The sequence below is a fragment of the Excalfactoria chinensis genome, chromosome 1, assembly GCF_039878825.1.
Source record: "Excalfactoria chinensis isolate bCotChi1 chromosome 1, bCotChi1.hap2, whole genome shotgun sequence".
Taxonomy (NCBI): domain Eukaryota; kingdom Metazoa; phylum Chordata; class Aves; order Galliformes; family Phasianidae; genus Excalfactoria; species Excalfactoria chinensis.
In genome coordinates this window covers 83,903,258-83,921,189 of record NC_092825.1, presented here as the reverse complement: position 1 = coordinate 83,921,189, position 17,932 = coordinate 83,903,258, and the positions used below count along the sequence as shown (strand labels likewise).

Here is a 17,932-nt window from a genome sequence, read left to right as displayed (position 1 = left end):
ACTACCAACAGATGTATGATTAAGTCATCTATTCTCTGTCTAGACTATTACTATCATTTATTACCAAAAATCCAGTGAAACAATTCAGAATAGCATCCAGCTTATTGCAAAATAATCACATCTGAATTACATTTGAGACAAATATTAAAGGAAAAAAACAAACAAACAAAAAAACCAAAACACGTAACAATACTGACAAAGATATTTTTTTCTTGTTATCTGATATGCAGGCTTTGAACAGGAGCTTGACCAAGATTCAACAATGCTTCACTTAACAATTAAACAAATATGTGTCTTCAGACTTCACAAAGGCTAAAAGGAAGCCTAAGTTCCTTTGGAACAACATTAGGTTGCTTCCAAGCACATTACAATCTCATTTATCTTTTTTCAAAGGGTCACAGCTCAGGAAACAGAGCATTTCCATTTCTTCTGTCCCAGTCAACGTCACAATACACACAGTGTTCTCTCAAATAGCAAATAACCAAAAAGCAGGGAGAAGTTATTCTTAAGGACATGACAATTCACTTGAAAGGATGCAGCTGTCAAGACATCGCAATGGTCGTAATGTTTTGTTTTTTTTTTATTACTCAGTGTATCCTGTAACCAACTGTACAAATTGAACACCACTCAACAGTTATATCAGAATCACAGATCTAATGAGGGTATTAATAGTGACCACTTACCTGTCAGTAACCTTCAGCTTTCTTTAACTGTTCAGTCCTACTAGAAAGGCACTATCTTAATATTTATTGATTCAACTGAGGATTTTACAGTCAACAAATACACAATTAGCAGAGTGGCGTAGTTAGGCTGGTATTTTACAGGTTGTATATCTAGAAAGATTATCACAGTATAAAGAGATCATCAAGATAAATGAAAAGGCTCACCTGTGTCCTGGGCTTGCTGAAAAAAACTCCAAAGTGGCTATCTCCAACAAGAGATCCTTCCTAGTGGCAGTCAGCCCAGAGATGGGGTCTAGGAGAGGTATAGCCAGGCTCTACCCCTTCTGGTCACACAGCTTAATTACCTTCACCTGTACTCCTGCAGCTGACTCAGTGCTCACCTCAGGTGATCACCTCAGTTGATCAAAGGTTCAGGCCATGATTCAACAGTTCCCATAATATACTGGTAATTAGCTGTATGTGTTTGCTACACATATGATGAACAAAAAAGCATTTTAATAACAGCATAACAAATCAGGCAAAAACAAAAAGAAGTTCCTGGTAACTTTTTGTCTGTATCAGAGATTTAAGACTGGGGACTAACTAGAAGATAAATATAATCACTGTTAGGGTACCAAGCATACAGAGTTAAACAATGAACTAAGTTGTAATAAACAATGTATTAAGCTGAATTCCATCTCTTCTCCCTTGACCAGCTCTCTTCATATACTAACTTTTGCAATTCCAGCCTGACAGAAAGGCTGGTCTTTTTCTGTGTCTGTATAAATACCCATAAGTTTTCAATGACCTGCACTTAAGCAAATGTGTACTTATTCTGGTATTAGAGGCCAGCATATAGGAAGAAAGAATAGAAGGCATGTTCTGTTACCTTATGGGAACACTTGGTAATTAAAACAATTATTTGAAAGGTTTTGATAATACCTCTAATGAAAAGTCTGTTCATATTTTAATTATTTACTTATGTGAATCAGTGCAACAAACAAGCTCTTTAATAAAACTAAAACAATCCTGAGAGAGCAGCACTACCCAGGTGCACAATTATTCGACAATTACTTCTCTGCAGCCTCACTCCATTCCTCCAGTAAGGAATAGCAGCACCTCAGATGATACCCTCAGGCTGGGCTTTCAATACTTGTGTGGAAGCTCCTATCAGCTTTCTACTTGATCAGCTGTGTGGGTTTTCCTCTTATTTTCTTTCACAGTGATTCAAAATATTATGGTATCTTCAGAAAATATCAGGTATGCAATTAAGTCCAAATCAACTGTCATTCCAAAGTTAGTGGCTATCATGCACTCAACCAAGAATCATTAAGTGATTTACATGCTTGCTCTTTATCATACTTAGACACATGCAACAAATACAATTGTTAAATGCACAGATGTATAGAGAATGCAAAGCTCTAAATAGACTTGAGGATCAAAGTTGAGTTTACATGAGTGCTCCTGTTAAATAAAACAAATGTTGACTGAGCATTTTTCAGCATCCGTCATCACTGATATTCACAGGTGTTACCATCAGAAAAAAAGTCATAAGATTCAACCACACAACCAGAGATAAAAACGTATCGCACCAAGAAACTGGCTGCATTTTTAACATCTTAATCTTAGATCCAAACAACAATAGAAACTTTTATTTTGCATATTTTTTTATTTAAGCCATAATCCAAAATACAAACATTTGATATGTACAAAAATAAGACATTTTCTAGACCCTAAAAAGGCAGAAATTTACTTTTAAGTGTGCAACTTCTGTGCAAAATCCTACCTATTATATACTCTTACATTTAGAGAACTCTATGCAAAATCTCCACCTCACAACATCTAGTCACACACTAGACTGTAGGCAACATCTCAGAAAACTCATTCTAAACATCCCTGAATAGATTACAAAAAGAAGTCCTCACAGATAATAACCACAGTAATGTGTTTTCCTGACTACTTTAGGGAAAAGTACATGCTAACAGGCAGCTTGCAAGACTGTCTATAGGTTCCCCCCAATACCCAGACCCCCCCACATAACTTGAGCAACACAGGCATACTACATCTTCCTCAAGGATACTCTCACATCCTTAGTACTCTTTTCAAATAAAATTAAAAATTTTATTGATAACATCATTCTTCCCCTCTCCCCACTGTTTCAAACTCTTCATAACAAAATACAAAGAAGAAATAAAGTTTAAGTTCCGAATCCCGGTCTGTCAACATAATAGGAAGTTATCAGCTACTGAGCATCATATTGAGCTAACAAATTCAGTGTAAGCATTACTCCAAGTTTTGAACAATCCGTAATGCATATTCAAAATATTTTCATATAAAGTTTTACTCAGTGATATCTGTCTAATTATCAGAAGCAAACAGACACTGGAAAAGTTTGTGGATGCACCAGACCTTATTCAGGTCTCAAACATATAAGATTTCAAGTTGAGAATTATTGTTCAGAATTTAAATGAACGTGCTTGTTTAGTCCACAAGAGCAAGTTTTTCAGTGGTTCAGAGAAGCTCCCAAACAGGGTATTTACCAACATCTTGCTCTGCCACTCCTTTAGCTATCAACTTAAACTACACCATATGTGAAGGCTGCACCAAAATAATACCTCCTATTTTATTATGTTGACCCATGACATCAGAGGCAATGTTGGTGGGATAGCAGCAGAGGGGCAGTCTGACAAAATGACATTTGAGATGGAAGTTTGTATAAAGTCTGTCACTGAATTCCTCCATGCAGAAAAAATGGCACCCACTGACATTTACTGATGCTTTCTGAACATTTAGTGGAGAGACCAGTGGATGTGAGCACAGTGAGGTGGTGGGTGGTACATTTCTGCAGTGGCAACAACAACATGAAAGACAAGCCACATTCCAGACAGACATGCACAGCTGTCACACCATGAAATGAAGAGTGCCTCCATTAGCTCATCCATTAGCTCATCCATGCTAATTAGCTAATGGTGATGACTGCTGACAAGTGTTTTGTAGCTGAGAATTTGCTTTATCAAATAGTGTTGGTTCTGCTCTTTTTATCTGTCTTAAGTTTCCATGGAAATAAATAAGAAACATTAGTTTCGGAGCAACTTATGCAAAAGCAAGCTGCTTAGTAAGAAAAGAATGAACATCCAGTTCCAGAACATGAACACCTAAGCCATCAGCTTCTAGCTGCTACCTGTAACAGACTAAATGTATTTACCTAACCCTATTGTAATTAGGGATGTCATTAACTTCCCTATAATGGAGATGAACACAAGTTTCATAAAACATTCTGCCTGCAGCACACTTAACTATACCTATCAGCTTTCACTTCTATTGCTTCTACAATGGTGACTCTTTTCTGTCTTAAAAATTTCAAACACCTTTGAGAAAAAAACACCAATATTACAGAAGCAATGTTTAATCTTTTACAACAGTTAGTTCAGGACAAGACATACCTTATGTTCTATCTTAACGTAATCTGACTAAAAATCTTTTTTCTGTACTTATGTGCAAGTTTCTTCAAGAAATCCCAGTCAGCATCGTGAAGTATTTTAAGACAGCAAGAACTAAGAAGTCCCATGAGCTCATTTTGGCATTAATACAAATATACACTTTTTTTTTTTTTTTTTTTTTTTTACTTGCAGAATATTTATTTTACTCTCAAAGTTTTTTTTTTTGTTTTCTTTAAGAAGATCCTGAGCAAGTTTTTTCAACCATTACCCAAACTGATAAAAATTTACCTGGAATAATGTTAGAACTGGAAGCATCAGGACATTCAGCAGTTATTTCATAGTACTGGCTAAGATTATAAACTGGTGCTGAAAACTGGAAGACTACTAAAGCTCTCCCTATCTTGCTAAGATGTGAGAATGTCTCATGGCAGTAGTTTTACCACAAAGAGCATAAAATGTATTTATTGCCAAGCAAGAAGAAACTCTGCAACACTTCACTGAGGAAGAAGGCTAAACAGTAATTTGCAGTTAAGATGCACTTAAACGCAAGACACTTTCAGATAGTTTTATCTGTCTACTAATCCTCGTCCAGCAAATAAATTTTATATAGACCTACCTGAAACTATAACGAAGTACATCAATTCACAGCCAAGATCCAAAAAAAAGGGGAAAAAGCTTCTGATGTAAGGAAATAGCATCTATTTTTATAAGGTGAGAAGACACCTAACATGTAATAAAACAGTAATTTAGTACTTGAGAGGTAGTTTAGTTGCTCATTTGACTCAGAGAGGTAGAGGCAGTGGAGAAACCAGTTGCTAAGGCTAGTCAAAATGGTAATTATCTCAAGTTTTCTAAGATACAAAGGAATTGATTCACAGCCTGAGACTACTCATGTCACCAGGGATCCAATTCCCTTGACAGTATTTACTTTACTTATGTAAAAGTTAGTAATTTCAAAATACCCATTTAGAGGGAAAATATTCCCTATGGAATCAAAAGGGCAGCACATTTTGTTGTCTGTCAACTAAATGAACTGTAAGCTACACTTCTTAAGCCTATAAAGGATAAATAATAAAGCCAGATGGCTCTCTTCTCTTTTGGCAAGTTGGCATTGCGCTACAAACTACAAAAATAGATACGAAATGCTAGAAACAAATTTCAGTCACAAATTTCATAGGGTTTATACAGAACTGCCATGCAATTTCTTCCCACAGGGGGAAAAAAAAAGGGGGGGGGGGGGGAAGAAAAGCAATTGTTTTAAAAATGGAAGCCAAAAAGATTTATTCGTCCTATGGTCAGTAAGTATGCAAAACCTCACATCTTAAAGTTAGTATCAGTATAATCAGTATACATAATCATACATAGTGCTCCGTTGGATTAATGTAGACTCTTCCACATTCGGAGTCTTGAGGGTGTCTGCTGCTCCAATTTTTGTAGTACGACTGCTGATAAACAGGGTACATATGCTGAAGACACTGTTGTTCCTGTAGCTCTTCAGCCTCGCAGATGAGTTGCCTTTCATTCACAGCTTTCTAAGCACACACAAGAACTAATCAGTCGTATAGTTCACGTATAGAACTCACAGTACCTAATGCTGTTAGTGTTAATGAAAATGAAAAGAGTATGATCTCCAAAATAATCCTAAAAATCCAGAAACATGAACTTAAGAACTCCAACCACTAAGAACATTAGATGACAAAAATGTTAATAACTATTTAGTTGATAACTATTTAGTTGACGTCAAAATATCTGTTTCAAAGGACATTATAAATTCTAACTCTAATCCAAAATGCAGAATTATGAAAGCATCTGTCAAGCAATCCTGTATTTTGTTATGTTTTCTCCCATCAAACAAGAACTTGGAAGTATTTATGCATTTGAATTAGTCAGCAAAACTAGGACATACAGGATATTAAACTGATACTGACCCATCCCACTGGGGGGATAGCAGATCCACATGCCCAATAACAACTGACTGGGATTGGCCAAATATTTTGTTTTTCCTACCAGGAAATATCTTCATACCCTTATTTTAAGAAACATGATGAAATCAAGGCTTTGATTAAGAATTCAAGCTATCTGAATATTTACCATGTGTTGCAAGTTCCCAGTATCTTTCTCTCCATACTGACTTTGCAAAGCAAGATGCTCTTTCTGGAAAACAAAACAAAAAACCCACCAAACAAAAAACAACAACAAAAAAACAAGTTATAGCAGAAAAAAGTCAAAACTTAACACTGGAATAGATCAATTTTACACAAAAACATTAGTCATCACAAAATGCATTCTGCATTGCAGAGTGTCTTAACTGATCACCTTTTAAAAGACTACTTACCAATCTGTATCTATGGAGAAGCAAAGTGCTATTTGTCAGTTTAGAAATGTTATTTTCCATATTTTATTTTTACTTTCAATACAAGTATGTTGAAGTGATTAAAAAAGCTTTAATTCATCACGCTGATCTTAAACGTGATAGGTTAAAGTGAAACTCAAATATGGTAAAAGTTTCCACAGCTATGGATAAATGAGTTTGACAATATGCAGAAGCACTTAACAGAAAAGCAATTCAACCGTATACTTCTGAAAGCTGAAGGAGACAACACATTTGTTTCTCAATTTGATGAAACTAAGTAGAGCCTTCTCTTCAGATAAATACAAATTTATAGTGGCAGTCTCCCAAACAAATCAAAGTGCTTTTTGCCTTGTTGATTAAAGGAACATAGATATATTTGTAACTCACTCATCTACTCGTTCATCATCTGTTTTGTTGATTAGTTTTTCTATTGGCAGTCCATGCTGCCTGTATCTTTTTCTATGATCTTGTACTGCAAAGCCTAAACTTGTCCCTTAAAAAGTCTGTCTTCAAATTATTATGTGCTTGGGATTGCCACAACCTAGGTGAAGGACCTTGTACTTGGCCTTGCTTAACTTCATGAAGTTGGCATGGGTCCACATCTCAAGCCTGTCCAGGTCCCTCTGGATATAGCATCCCTTCTCTCAGCAGAAGGGACTTTTCTAACTCAAGTGCTCTCTGCTTAATTAAACCCACCAGTCCTTTGGAACACTGGTAATGTTGGAACCAACAAGAATACCTACAACTTGACCACCCAACTGGGCCTGATTTGATCACTTTTCCTACTTTCAAAAGTGGCTTAAATCAATTCTGCAGCTCTGCCCTTCATTGGTTGAAGAACAGCGTCATGACCAAGATCAATACAGTTTCTACAGAAAGCTTAACACTGAAGCTCCCAAACTCACTAGCACCACATAGATATTACAGTAATAGAACAGTCTTAAAGCTTACATCAATCTCCTGATCAAAAACTTGGACAATTAGCATCCTATCCAAAGTTCTTCTCCAACATAATCAGTGATAATAGAGATTCCCTGATAACAAACAGTTATTACTCCCTGCCCTACTTGTATCTCATATACTTCATAACAAAACTCTTCCTGCATGTACTAGAGGCTTTGTGTCACTTTTGTTTTCAGATGCAACATACATAGTAAACTACTGTTACCAATAGAGTAAGCAAGCCTCATTATGATTTAAGTGTATCTGCTAGCAGCCAGAGAACAAAAGTATCAATAAAGTCACACAGGCACAAAAAATGCTAAAACAAAGATTGTACACCTGTCCATTAGAATATTCAATAGGGGATAAATAGCAATATCTTTAAGACTGAAGATGTAATGATGATAGAAAATAATATTTTAGTAAGTTTCTATATGTTGTTATAGTGCTTTTGAAACTGATGGTGAGTATTACTACTGCTGATACTGTAAGCAGGATGTAATTGTGGTTTATATAATGTATGCGTTACATATTAATGGCAAATAAAACCATAATGAAGTACATAAATACTCCATAACAAGCTATGCTTGAAGTCATCTACACATCTAAACAAAAAGCTAAATGTAGCTAGCTCATTATCTGTGGTTAACAGTATATGGTTAACATGCACATACAGAGCAAATGAAAGTTACTGGTATCATCTATTGTTAGAAAACCAGCACTACTGGCAGTGATATAGCATGCACTTGAAAATGAGCTAGAAAATTATGATAGAACCGAACGTCCAGAGCTCCTCCAGACATTTGGTTAAAATACAATCACCCATACCTTGCCTGAACAGCTAGTAGAGATGCTATTCAAAACTTGCTTTAACTACAAGCAATTTTCCTACAGTGGGCTATCTTACTTCTCTATTTGCAAGCTTTCCTAATACTTAAGCACATTTCTGCAAATACATATTTTTTGTCTTAACCAACAGGCACAGAACAGATTTTTCCATTCTGCATAATTCTTCATCACTTCATAAAAAGAAAAATCCCACCCTTCTGTATTTCCTCTCAGAATGGTCAACCACTTTCTTCAGTCATTACTCATTTTGCTTCAAGCACCAATCATGCTAAACGATGCTCAAGTGCCTTGCGTAACTTCTGATGTGCTTAGTGTTTAGAGGAGAAATTTGCTCACATCTCAGAAGTGAGACTAATGTTACATTCAGCAGATATGAATGAATTTATCTGAACAACACAGCATGGATACAGCAAGAAACAAGAGGCATCTACATTTTCTTGATGTCTCACCCAAGCTAAGTCTTGTAACTCCTACCATTTGATTCATGATCCAGTAGCAGCGCTTCTCAACAAAACTGTTCCACCCTAACTCCAAAATTTAAACCCTACTCAACAAAGCTCAAGATGAACATTCATTCTACTCTCGCAGTCACTTTCTTTCTAAAGAGTCAACCCTCTATCAACCTCTGGGATTGTTTTGGAAAAGATAATGATTATGTCTGCCAGAAGTCTTACTATGTTGTATAAAGAAGACAAGTAAAGAGAGATTTCTTCATAGCAACACAACTAATTTGTCATTGAAAGCTACGTAAACTTGTCAAATTTATTCAGAAAACAGATCTCTGCACTTTATGACTACTTGCTTTAGTTCAAGTCTGTCACTAGCCCATTGCACAGCTTCACCATTGCCTGGCCATCAGCAACTTCAAGGGGACCAAGTAGGCGAACAGCAGTACAACATTACTGGCACTTGGAATAGGCTACAAGGCTAAAGGTGTCCAAACCGTAGCTTGAGGTTATGTAGTCAGTGGCCTCAGAGAGAGAGAGGACTCAAAAAGTGAAACTTAGTGGACAACCAGAGTACAATCTTAGCAATTATAGGATTAAATGACAAAAAGAAAGTAAGAGCTGACAAAGATATGGTGCCTGTAATTATCTCCACAGGGCAATAGCAAATACATTGCACTGGGAGCAACAGAATCATTTAAAATAATCAAGGCTAACAAAAAACCATCACATCATATACAGCTAATTTCTATAAAGGGGTTCATTTCAAAACAAAATACAAAGAGCCTATAACTGTGTACTGTTCATAAAAACCTACTTAGCTGGATACAGCTTCAGCTTCCTCTTTACAACTTCAGGTCACACAGTTCACTGTTCCTAGTGCCTGTCTATGAGAGCTGCTCTGAAAGTGATGTCTCCTACATTATTAATTTGGCCCATTGCATCAAAGGTGGGTGTTCACCACATGGCAGTAGACACTGAACCTTTCTGTCAATATTCTATGTTTTTGTAGTGTTACAGATTGCAGCAGAGGGGCAGTCTGACCAAACGGCATCTGACATGGAAGTGCATATGAAGGAAAAGCGTGTCACTGTATTCCTCCATGCGGAAAAAAAAGCAGCACTCAGTGACATTCATCGACACTTACTGAATGTTGATGGAGTCCAAACAGTGGATGTGAGCACCGTGAGGTGGAGAGTGGAACATTTCTGCAGTGGCAACAGCAGATCACCTCTGCTAGTGAGTATTTTGACAGGAGAGGCACACAGGCTCTTGTTCATTGCTAGCAAAAATGCATAGCTAATGGTGCTGCCTATGTTGAAAGAACAGTATTTTGTAGTGAAGAATTTGCTCTATCAAGTAGTGTTACTGTGCACTCTCTGTTGCATTTTCCGTGGCAATAAATAGGAGGCACTGTGTTCAGAGCAGGCTATGTACCTTACACAAGTTGAAAAGTGTTCTCATGCAGTTGCTAGTTACAGCACAGAGAGAATATCTGGAAGACAGAGTTCTACTACTTTAGTAACAAATGTTTACTTGTCCTTTTCCTGTGCTTCACCTAATACATTGCACATGTTACATAGAACACACTTGCCTGTATATTTAAGTCCAATGGAAGCCCATTATTTAAGCTCTATAGATTTAAAATATTACAAGTAGTAGAAAGCATCCAAGCGTTACTCCATTTTTTCTTTTCCCTCTTGAGCTCTGGTTTACAAAAGTAAAACCTGTAATGTCCTTCTAAGCAAGCAATTCAATTCTCTATTATTTTCATGTTTAGCATAAACTATAGCATCATCACTCCTTATTAAATTCTTTTGAGCTACTTAACTTATAACCTAATCTGCAATTGCATGGCGAAGTTGAAAAATAACTGATCACTTTTTCCCCTATTCCTTAGTTATTCCTTTCCACTGTCTTCACAGATCTATTTTTTCCCAAACTTTTGTCAAGTTTCCTGCTTTGCATCTCCCATTAACTCTTCCTCTCCCACCGCTGCAAAGTCATACTTCTTTTAACTTAAATTCCCAGATTACAATCCATAGATCAATTCAAACTATGACTTACTGCTCACTAGGAAACACAGTGCTCTTTCATATCCGAACTAACAACATAACACCACACAAAGAAGTTCTAGGAGAAAAAGCCCACCTGCCCTAGAATACCAACAGTGGATTTAGACGCGATTGAGGCAAACTCCAGGAAGCCATAACAGAAAGTTCCACTGAGATCATTTATTCAGTTAAAATCAGTGACAGAAGAAATACTCTTCAGGGGTATGAAAACACAGCACTCCTGCTACAAGAGACAGGAATTCCATGCATTACTGCCATGAAGCAAGTAACAATTCAGAATAATACTTTGTCAAAGGAAACTAGTGCTGATCTATCCCAACAGTGCTTACATACAGAAGTACACTACACATCTGGTGCTTTAAGCGCTTCTATGTACGCTAGCTTCCGTTTGCTTATCTTCAAGGATTTTAGTGTTTCATAAGAGCACTGAATTTTACTCTAATTGTGCTCTTTCAAACAATCCTTTAATGAGCTAAACCAATTATCTCACTAACATCTCCATCTTGCATTTTCCCCCCCACATCCTTCCTGATATAGATGATACATATGTCCTAACTAATCCCAACAACATTTAGTAATTCTTACTTATGGGAATCCATCCCATACAGCTTAAATTGCCTTCATTCACTTGAAGTCCATTAATAGAAGCCTTAGAGCTTCATTCTACTTCTTATCAGTTTAATATTTTTCTTCTATTGTATGATCCTTCATCAGTATAGGTGATCTATTTACATTTTCTGCTTTCTTCTATTCCATCTTGTCTGCTTAAGCAGTCCTTTCTGTCTAAAGTAATGCTTGCCTTTCCGTCAAGGAAGACAAATTTCCACCTATATTGAGGCTATTAGGAATAAAAAATGGAATGCAAGAGAGTCAATCTATAAATGAATAAAGACTATGCTTTTTAATTAAGACTACAAAGAATGATTTATTGTTTTAAAATTTGATCCAAAAATATTATCACTCACAGCTTTGTGCTTTTAAACTGTGTTATTACAAGCTCACAGTCATTTCCCCTGTTTCAAAAATGAATATTATTGCCATTAAAGAGCTTTAACATTTGATTGGATAGCTTAGTGTCTTAGATTTAGGGACAAAACCGTTTTCTCCACAGAGTCTTGCATGATGCTATGTTTTGGTTCTAGGAGAAAAACAACGTTGATAACACACTGATGTTTATAACTGCTAAAGTCGATTGGTTCAGAGCCAAGGCCATTCTCAATGAAGGGTCCAAGGAGCTGGGAAGAACAGAATTAGGACAGCTGACAAACCGGCCAAAGAGAGATTTCATACCATACGACATCACACAGAAGGAGCTTTGGAGAGTCTTAGAAGTTCATCTCTTCCTATTACATTGCTTGGGAAGCACTGGCTTAACATCAGCCAGTGGGAGGTGAGTAATTGATTTTGCATCACTTGCTACGTACATTTATTTATATATATTTGTCATAATTATCCATTCCTTTCTTAGTAATTTTTTTTCCCTCAACCCACAAATTCTACTTGGTTGTTTCTACCCCCATTCCATCAGGATGGGGAGTAGGGGGTGAAAGTGAGTGAACAACTGTGTGCTGCTGAGCCACCTGCCAGGCTAAACCACAATACTTGCTAAGGATATTAGGTATTATTAGATGTTCCAAGTCTCAAGCCAGTCTCCCCAGGTACAGAATTACCTACCGAACCTACTTCTGTTCCTACAAAAAGTCCAAATGATTTATTGATGTATTAAGATCTGAATATGCACGCATTGCATCATAAAATATACTTAATTTGTGATTTGGGGATTTTGCATCTTTCCTTTGGAAAGGTTTGTCAAGCCAGACATAACTACTGTTTTCACGATGAAAAAAAAGAGTTCCTGCCTCAGGTTTGTTTTCTAAGCTTTGGTTCTTAGCAATATATTCAAGTAAAAATAAATTACACAGTCATTACTACCTTTGTTCCATTTAATATCCCTTTGGTTTGGACTTCTCTCTCCCTCACTCTTTTAGGGCCAAGCATATTTCCTCAATTCTTATAGGAATCACAGGAATATATGCAGTGGTATTCACAAATATCAGTATAGAAAAAACAAGTTTTCAGCTACTCCCACACACGTAGGTTGTTTAATTTGAGTACATAAACAACTATTCATAAAGCCACAAAGTCTGAAAATTTAACAGTGAAAACACTATTTTCCAGTATTACCAGTGTTCCTCCTCATTCTAATAGCATCCACTCCAATACAGGTAAAACATTATTCAACGAACTACTATTGACATGCAAACAGAGTAACTTAAGCTTATTCAGTTACATCCGAAATACTTCATGTGACCCAAAATACTACTGTGCTTGACCTAAACAATAACTATAGAGTTAGGTTACAAAGCTTCACATTATATCAGTTAGCTTAATGCTCAGCTACTGGAGTATGCAGAAGACACCATTTCAGTTCATTATCCTTCCATATTACTTTGCACTTTTGTGTGGTCTACAATTTCTGCTCTGATTTCTTGTGTTCTATTGCTGTCATCAATGCAGCAACACTTAATCTGCTGATCCTTTCAGTGTAACTGGAAGCTTCTACCTGACTATATTTTATGTAGAAGCTTACCAGCACACTTCTCACTTCTGTCCAGATGCTGCAGATCAGAAAGCACTTGGAACCAATCGCATGGATAGAACAGATAATTTGTCAAAAAAGACAAGACACAGTAACAGACTTTTTCCCCCCCTCTTGACAGCTATTCTGGCAAAGCAATACAACCAATCACTTCCTGAGTACAGGTAGCATTTTGACACATCTGTTAGTTCAAGCAGAGGCACTTGCATCAAGTATAACAGGCAATACTCGATTACAAGTAGAATAATTAACAGCTAGGAAGACAGCCTCCAGCTCCAGTTGTTTTAGTGTTACAAAATTCCAGAAAAGAGAAACAAGGATGCTAACAACGTTATGCCAACATTTTGTTTTTAAATAAAGCACAGTCAACACCTAGCTTCAAAGAGAACTCTCTCCCCACTTTCCCAAAACAACTTATAAATGTATTCAGATTGAGGAAAATGAGTTTGTTTTTTAAGTAAAATGTATTTCAATAAAACATTTTGTTCTTTGAACAAAAATTACAGTCAACTGCAGTTTTTCTCGGTTCTGAAATACTAACAGAATACACAGCAAGTAACACCAGAGAATTCAAAGACAGCAGACAGTTCACAAAAGGAAAGGAGCGTAAGCTAAACTCTATGAGTATCCCTGTACAGGATAAAGAACTGCATTTCTTGTTATCACTTTGCTGTTTGGCAGTGTTACTGATGTGCCAGTAACTCAAGATAGTCTTAAAACAAGTATGATCCACTAGTATTGCATTCACTAAGGTAATATCAGAAGAGTTATACCATCATAAGCACAAGAAGGTACCCAACCTGAACAGCAAAGAGCACTGTTTTTGTGTTACCTTATGTTTTACACCATCATTAAAGACTAAAAGATGAAAACTCACTATATTTCTTACCATTTAAGCTTTTCAGGCCTTCATATCAATATAATCGTACTAGTAACAGTAGATTTCAGATTCCCACCTCATTTAGCAACAACACTAGCAACCGTTACTCAGCATATTATCTATAATGCACAATATTCTTTTTATGCATTACTTGCAATAGAGGAAAGATTTTATTGGCAATTCATCTTTGGAAGGTTTAGTATAGCTAGCAATCACTTGTAGATTCTCTTCAACAGAATTTCTAGTGCTATTAAGAACATCAACAACTGAGACTTCCATGTCAGATTACAGCTATGAAAAATTCAGACATTTTAAAAAAAAAGCCCAATATCATTTGTATAGCACCACTAAAAATTCAAGTACTTGTCACAGAGTTAATGTAGAATCTTTTGTTGCTGATTTATATATTCAAGAAAAAGGGAGGAAGCTGGGTAACTGCAGACACTTAAGTGATTTTGTGATCTTTACTGAGAATCAAAAAAGCACACTCTGAGTTAATGAGCCAAAATACCAAAATATTCCAACCACTCAAACCATAGTAGCTTATGAAAAAGGCAACTGTTACCAGCAAAAAGTAAGTGGCAAATGGTTCCAAGTCTTTTGTTAAGTCCACTATACTTATCTGCTCCTCATACAATAGTTTTTTTTCTAAATCTAACTATGTATATTTCCTTAATAACCACAGAATTTCAAATGTAACTTCTACTTCAGTAGTAGAAAAGCCTATCAAACACTATTAGAGACACAAAAAGAATCTATCCACCAGTTCCCAAATCTTTGAAGACTCCATTAACAGCAAGAACATAAACATTTAGATATCACATCCGTAGGGTAACCTTTCAATTATGAACAACCAGTCTCTGTATATTATCAGCAAGGCAAATCCAAACTAAAGTACTGCAGCAAAGTTACCACTTTATTTATGTATAGTCCCTTACTCACCTGAATCATAGTTTCCTTCTGTGGTAGAGAGAATGCTCTCTCCTCATGTGAAGATGGTTTGTGAGTGGGCGGAAGATCAATCCTGTGTTAAAAGATCAAGGTATGACAGGATGACAAGCCACATTTGTAAAGTCCTGCTGAATAGTCAGAAAAGGCTTGTAACCAAAGTCTTGCATATAACTGGTTATGAGCTTTCTCAGTGAAAACAAAAAGCTATTAACTTAAATGCCTAAGACTTCAAGTAAATATTCTTTAACTACAAAATCTACTAGAAACAGACATCAAACAATTATTTCTAATCACTTTAGAAGTTTCTCATCTGTAGGACAACATCTGACTTATCTTCCTAGGTCAAGAGATTCATGCACATTATTCTTCCTCAATAAGCATACAAAGATGAGGAACGCTCATTTCCCATTTAATTCAAGTGTTAACTGTATACAGCATATGAGGAAAAAAAAACAACAAAACACAACAACTTCTTTACAGATATTCACCACCACTGCCACTTTTTAATGCATGCTCCAAAACAGCTATACGTGTTAGCTATATGGACTAAATCCCTTCAGGATTTGTTTGCTTAGTTTTGCTTGTCCATATCACCTACCTGGACGTTTTCCTGTGCTACCTACTGCAGAGAATCTTGCTTTAGGAGAGGGTTTTGTTGCCTACATGCCTACAACGGGGTTTGGACTAGATGATCTCCAGCGTTCCCTCCCAACTCACACAATACTGTGATATCAGGTGCTTAACATAATGAACCATGTGCCTGTATCAGAAACTTAACAACTTATGTGCCAGGAAGCACATTAAGTCCGTCGTTCCTGAACATACATACATATAAGGTGCTCACGTCATTTCACATTGTCATGATTTTGTAATTTTGCTATCAGTATTCCACATCATAACATCATGTAAAGCATGGATAATTTTACCACATATGGATAATTTTACCGTAGCAAGATAAATCTCAATGGACCTTCTACAAAGCAAAAGTTTACTTTCATATTTGATCTATGGTAATGATAAACAAGTAATCTTATGTCTGTGGCAAGTCAAGATGGATCTCCCTCTAACCTCTAGCTTAAACTCCAAGCAATAAAAAAAATATATAAGAGAAAACAGAACTAAGATGAAGAACATGTAAATGAATATTTACTACCTTTGAAACAAATCCTTCGCTTCTTCATTAAAACAAACAAACAAAAAAAAAAACGCAAGTGATTTTTACAGGTGATTACCCTGAAAATACAGCCCTAAAGTCATGACCACTTACAGACCATAAAGAAGTTCAGTCATTTGTATTATAATATAAACTAAGTGTTTTCTACACATTGCATTCACTTAAAAGAAAAAAAAATCAGTACATACTTACACTTTGTCAAGATAGGATGGCCTTTTCTTCCTTGGGGTTAGCAGCACTGTCACAAAGATGGTAATGATAAAAAGAGCAAGGACTGCTCCAATCACAGCCCCTGCTACAGCAACAGAAGATGTCTGCTTAAATGGCATATCTGCAATGTGATAGCACAGATTACACTCTTAGGAAGTTCACATACTTCCAATGCTCAAACAAGCTATTTCAGTGTTACTGAGGAACGTCTCTTCTCTCCATCACCAAACAGAAAGCCTCTTCCTGTACTAGCACTCTTGTGATCCAGATGCCCACTTCAAAACTTGGTAAAATCAAGCAAACTCTTAAGTCATGAATTCAAGCATTTTATACTAGCTACACAGTCCTATTTCAAATTTCAAGGCAAGATGAACATAAAGTTTGTCTTTACACAAACAAATGTATTAATTCAAAATGCTAGAAAAACTATAATGTTATTGGTGATCTCTCTTCAAATTCACTGAGTCTACAGAAAGGAAAGAAACACAGAATCAAGAAATGATATACTATGAAGAATGCAAACTCTTATGTTTGGCTCATAATCAAAGCAACTCCTAGGACTACACGTTTCTCTACTACCTGAAGTTAAAAGAAACAACCATTTGTGCTAGTAAACTTAATAAAGGGGCTGAATGAAGAACAGCTTTTTTCTTTAGAAAAGAACATTTTTCATTCTACCACAGCAGTGCAACAACTTATGCTTAACAAACTGATACTGAATTAGCACATATCAGTCATTAAAGATCACTCATTTCACTATGCCAGGAATTCACTAAGCTGCAAAAAGACATCTAAAAGTAAAAAAGCTGTTAGCAAGCTCTGCTTCAACATTTGATTCAACATTCCCATCTTCCAGCAACTTATCAAAAAGTTGTGCAACAGGAATTATTAACGTTTGCTTCATTAAAACCACTACTTGTAAAATACTGCTGGCATACAGAAACAACGGTTCAGATCTACATTACAGAATCAGAAAGACAGAAGCAAAGGAATTTGGAGTTAATTGTAAATCTACAGTTACATTTCTAATGCAATGTACTCCATTTATTTCCCTTCAGAAACACTCATACATCCTTTCTCCAAACACCAAACAATCCTCCTCAATATAGCCTCCTAGACGAGGAAACTCTAGGTGCCCTTTCAGCAGCCTAAAAATGCAGAAACAAAACAACTACATAAGTTGTTTTTAATCTATTACTTCCAGCAGTTCAAATATCAATTTTACACTGGACTGAGGCATCCCTTTTCACATCCCTCAGTTTAAAAGAAGAAAAGCATATGAAAGACCTGGCAATAGTAATCCCCTGGAACCACTTACATTTTTAAGTAGGAGAAAAAAAAACGACTGTAT

At 36.2% G+C, this 17,932-nt stretch overlaps 1 protein-coding gene across 1 annotated transcript in view; it reads right to left on the bottom strand.

Annotated features, from left to right (window-relative positions):
• Window positions 1–4,336: 4,336 nt before the first annotated feature.
• Window positions 4,337–17,932, bottom strand: part of NECTIN3 (nectin cell adhesion molecule 3) — a 61,167-nt gene continuing 47,571 nt past the window's right edge. Inside the window, exons 6-9 of the mRNA XM_072359911.1 lie at window positions 16,564–16,702; window positions 15,202–15,270; window positions 6,194–6,266; window positions 4,337–5,634 (exon numbers count right to left, since the gene is read on the bottom strand). Of these exons, the coding sequence (XP_072216012.1) occupies window positions 5,458–5,634; window positions 6,194–6,266; window positions 15,202–15,270; window positions 16,564–16,702 (458 nt within the window). The 3' untranslated portion in view covers window positions 4,337–5,457. The remainder of the gene's footprint in view (window positions 5,635–6,193; window positions 6,267–15,201; window positions 15,271–16,563; window positions 16,703–17,932) is intronic.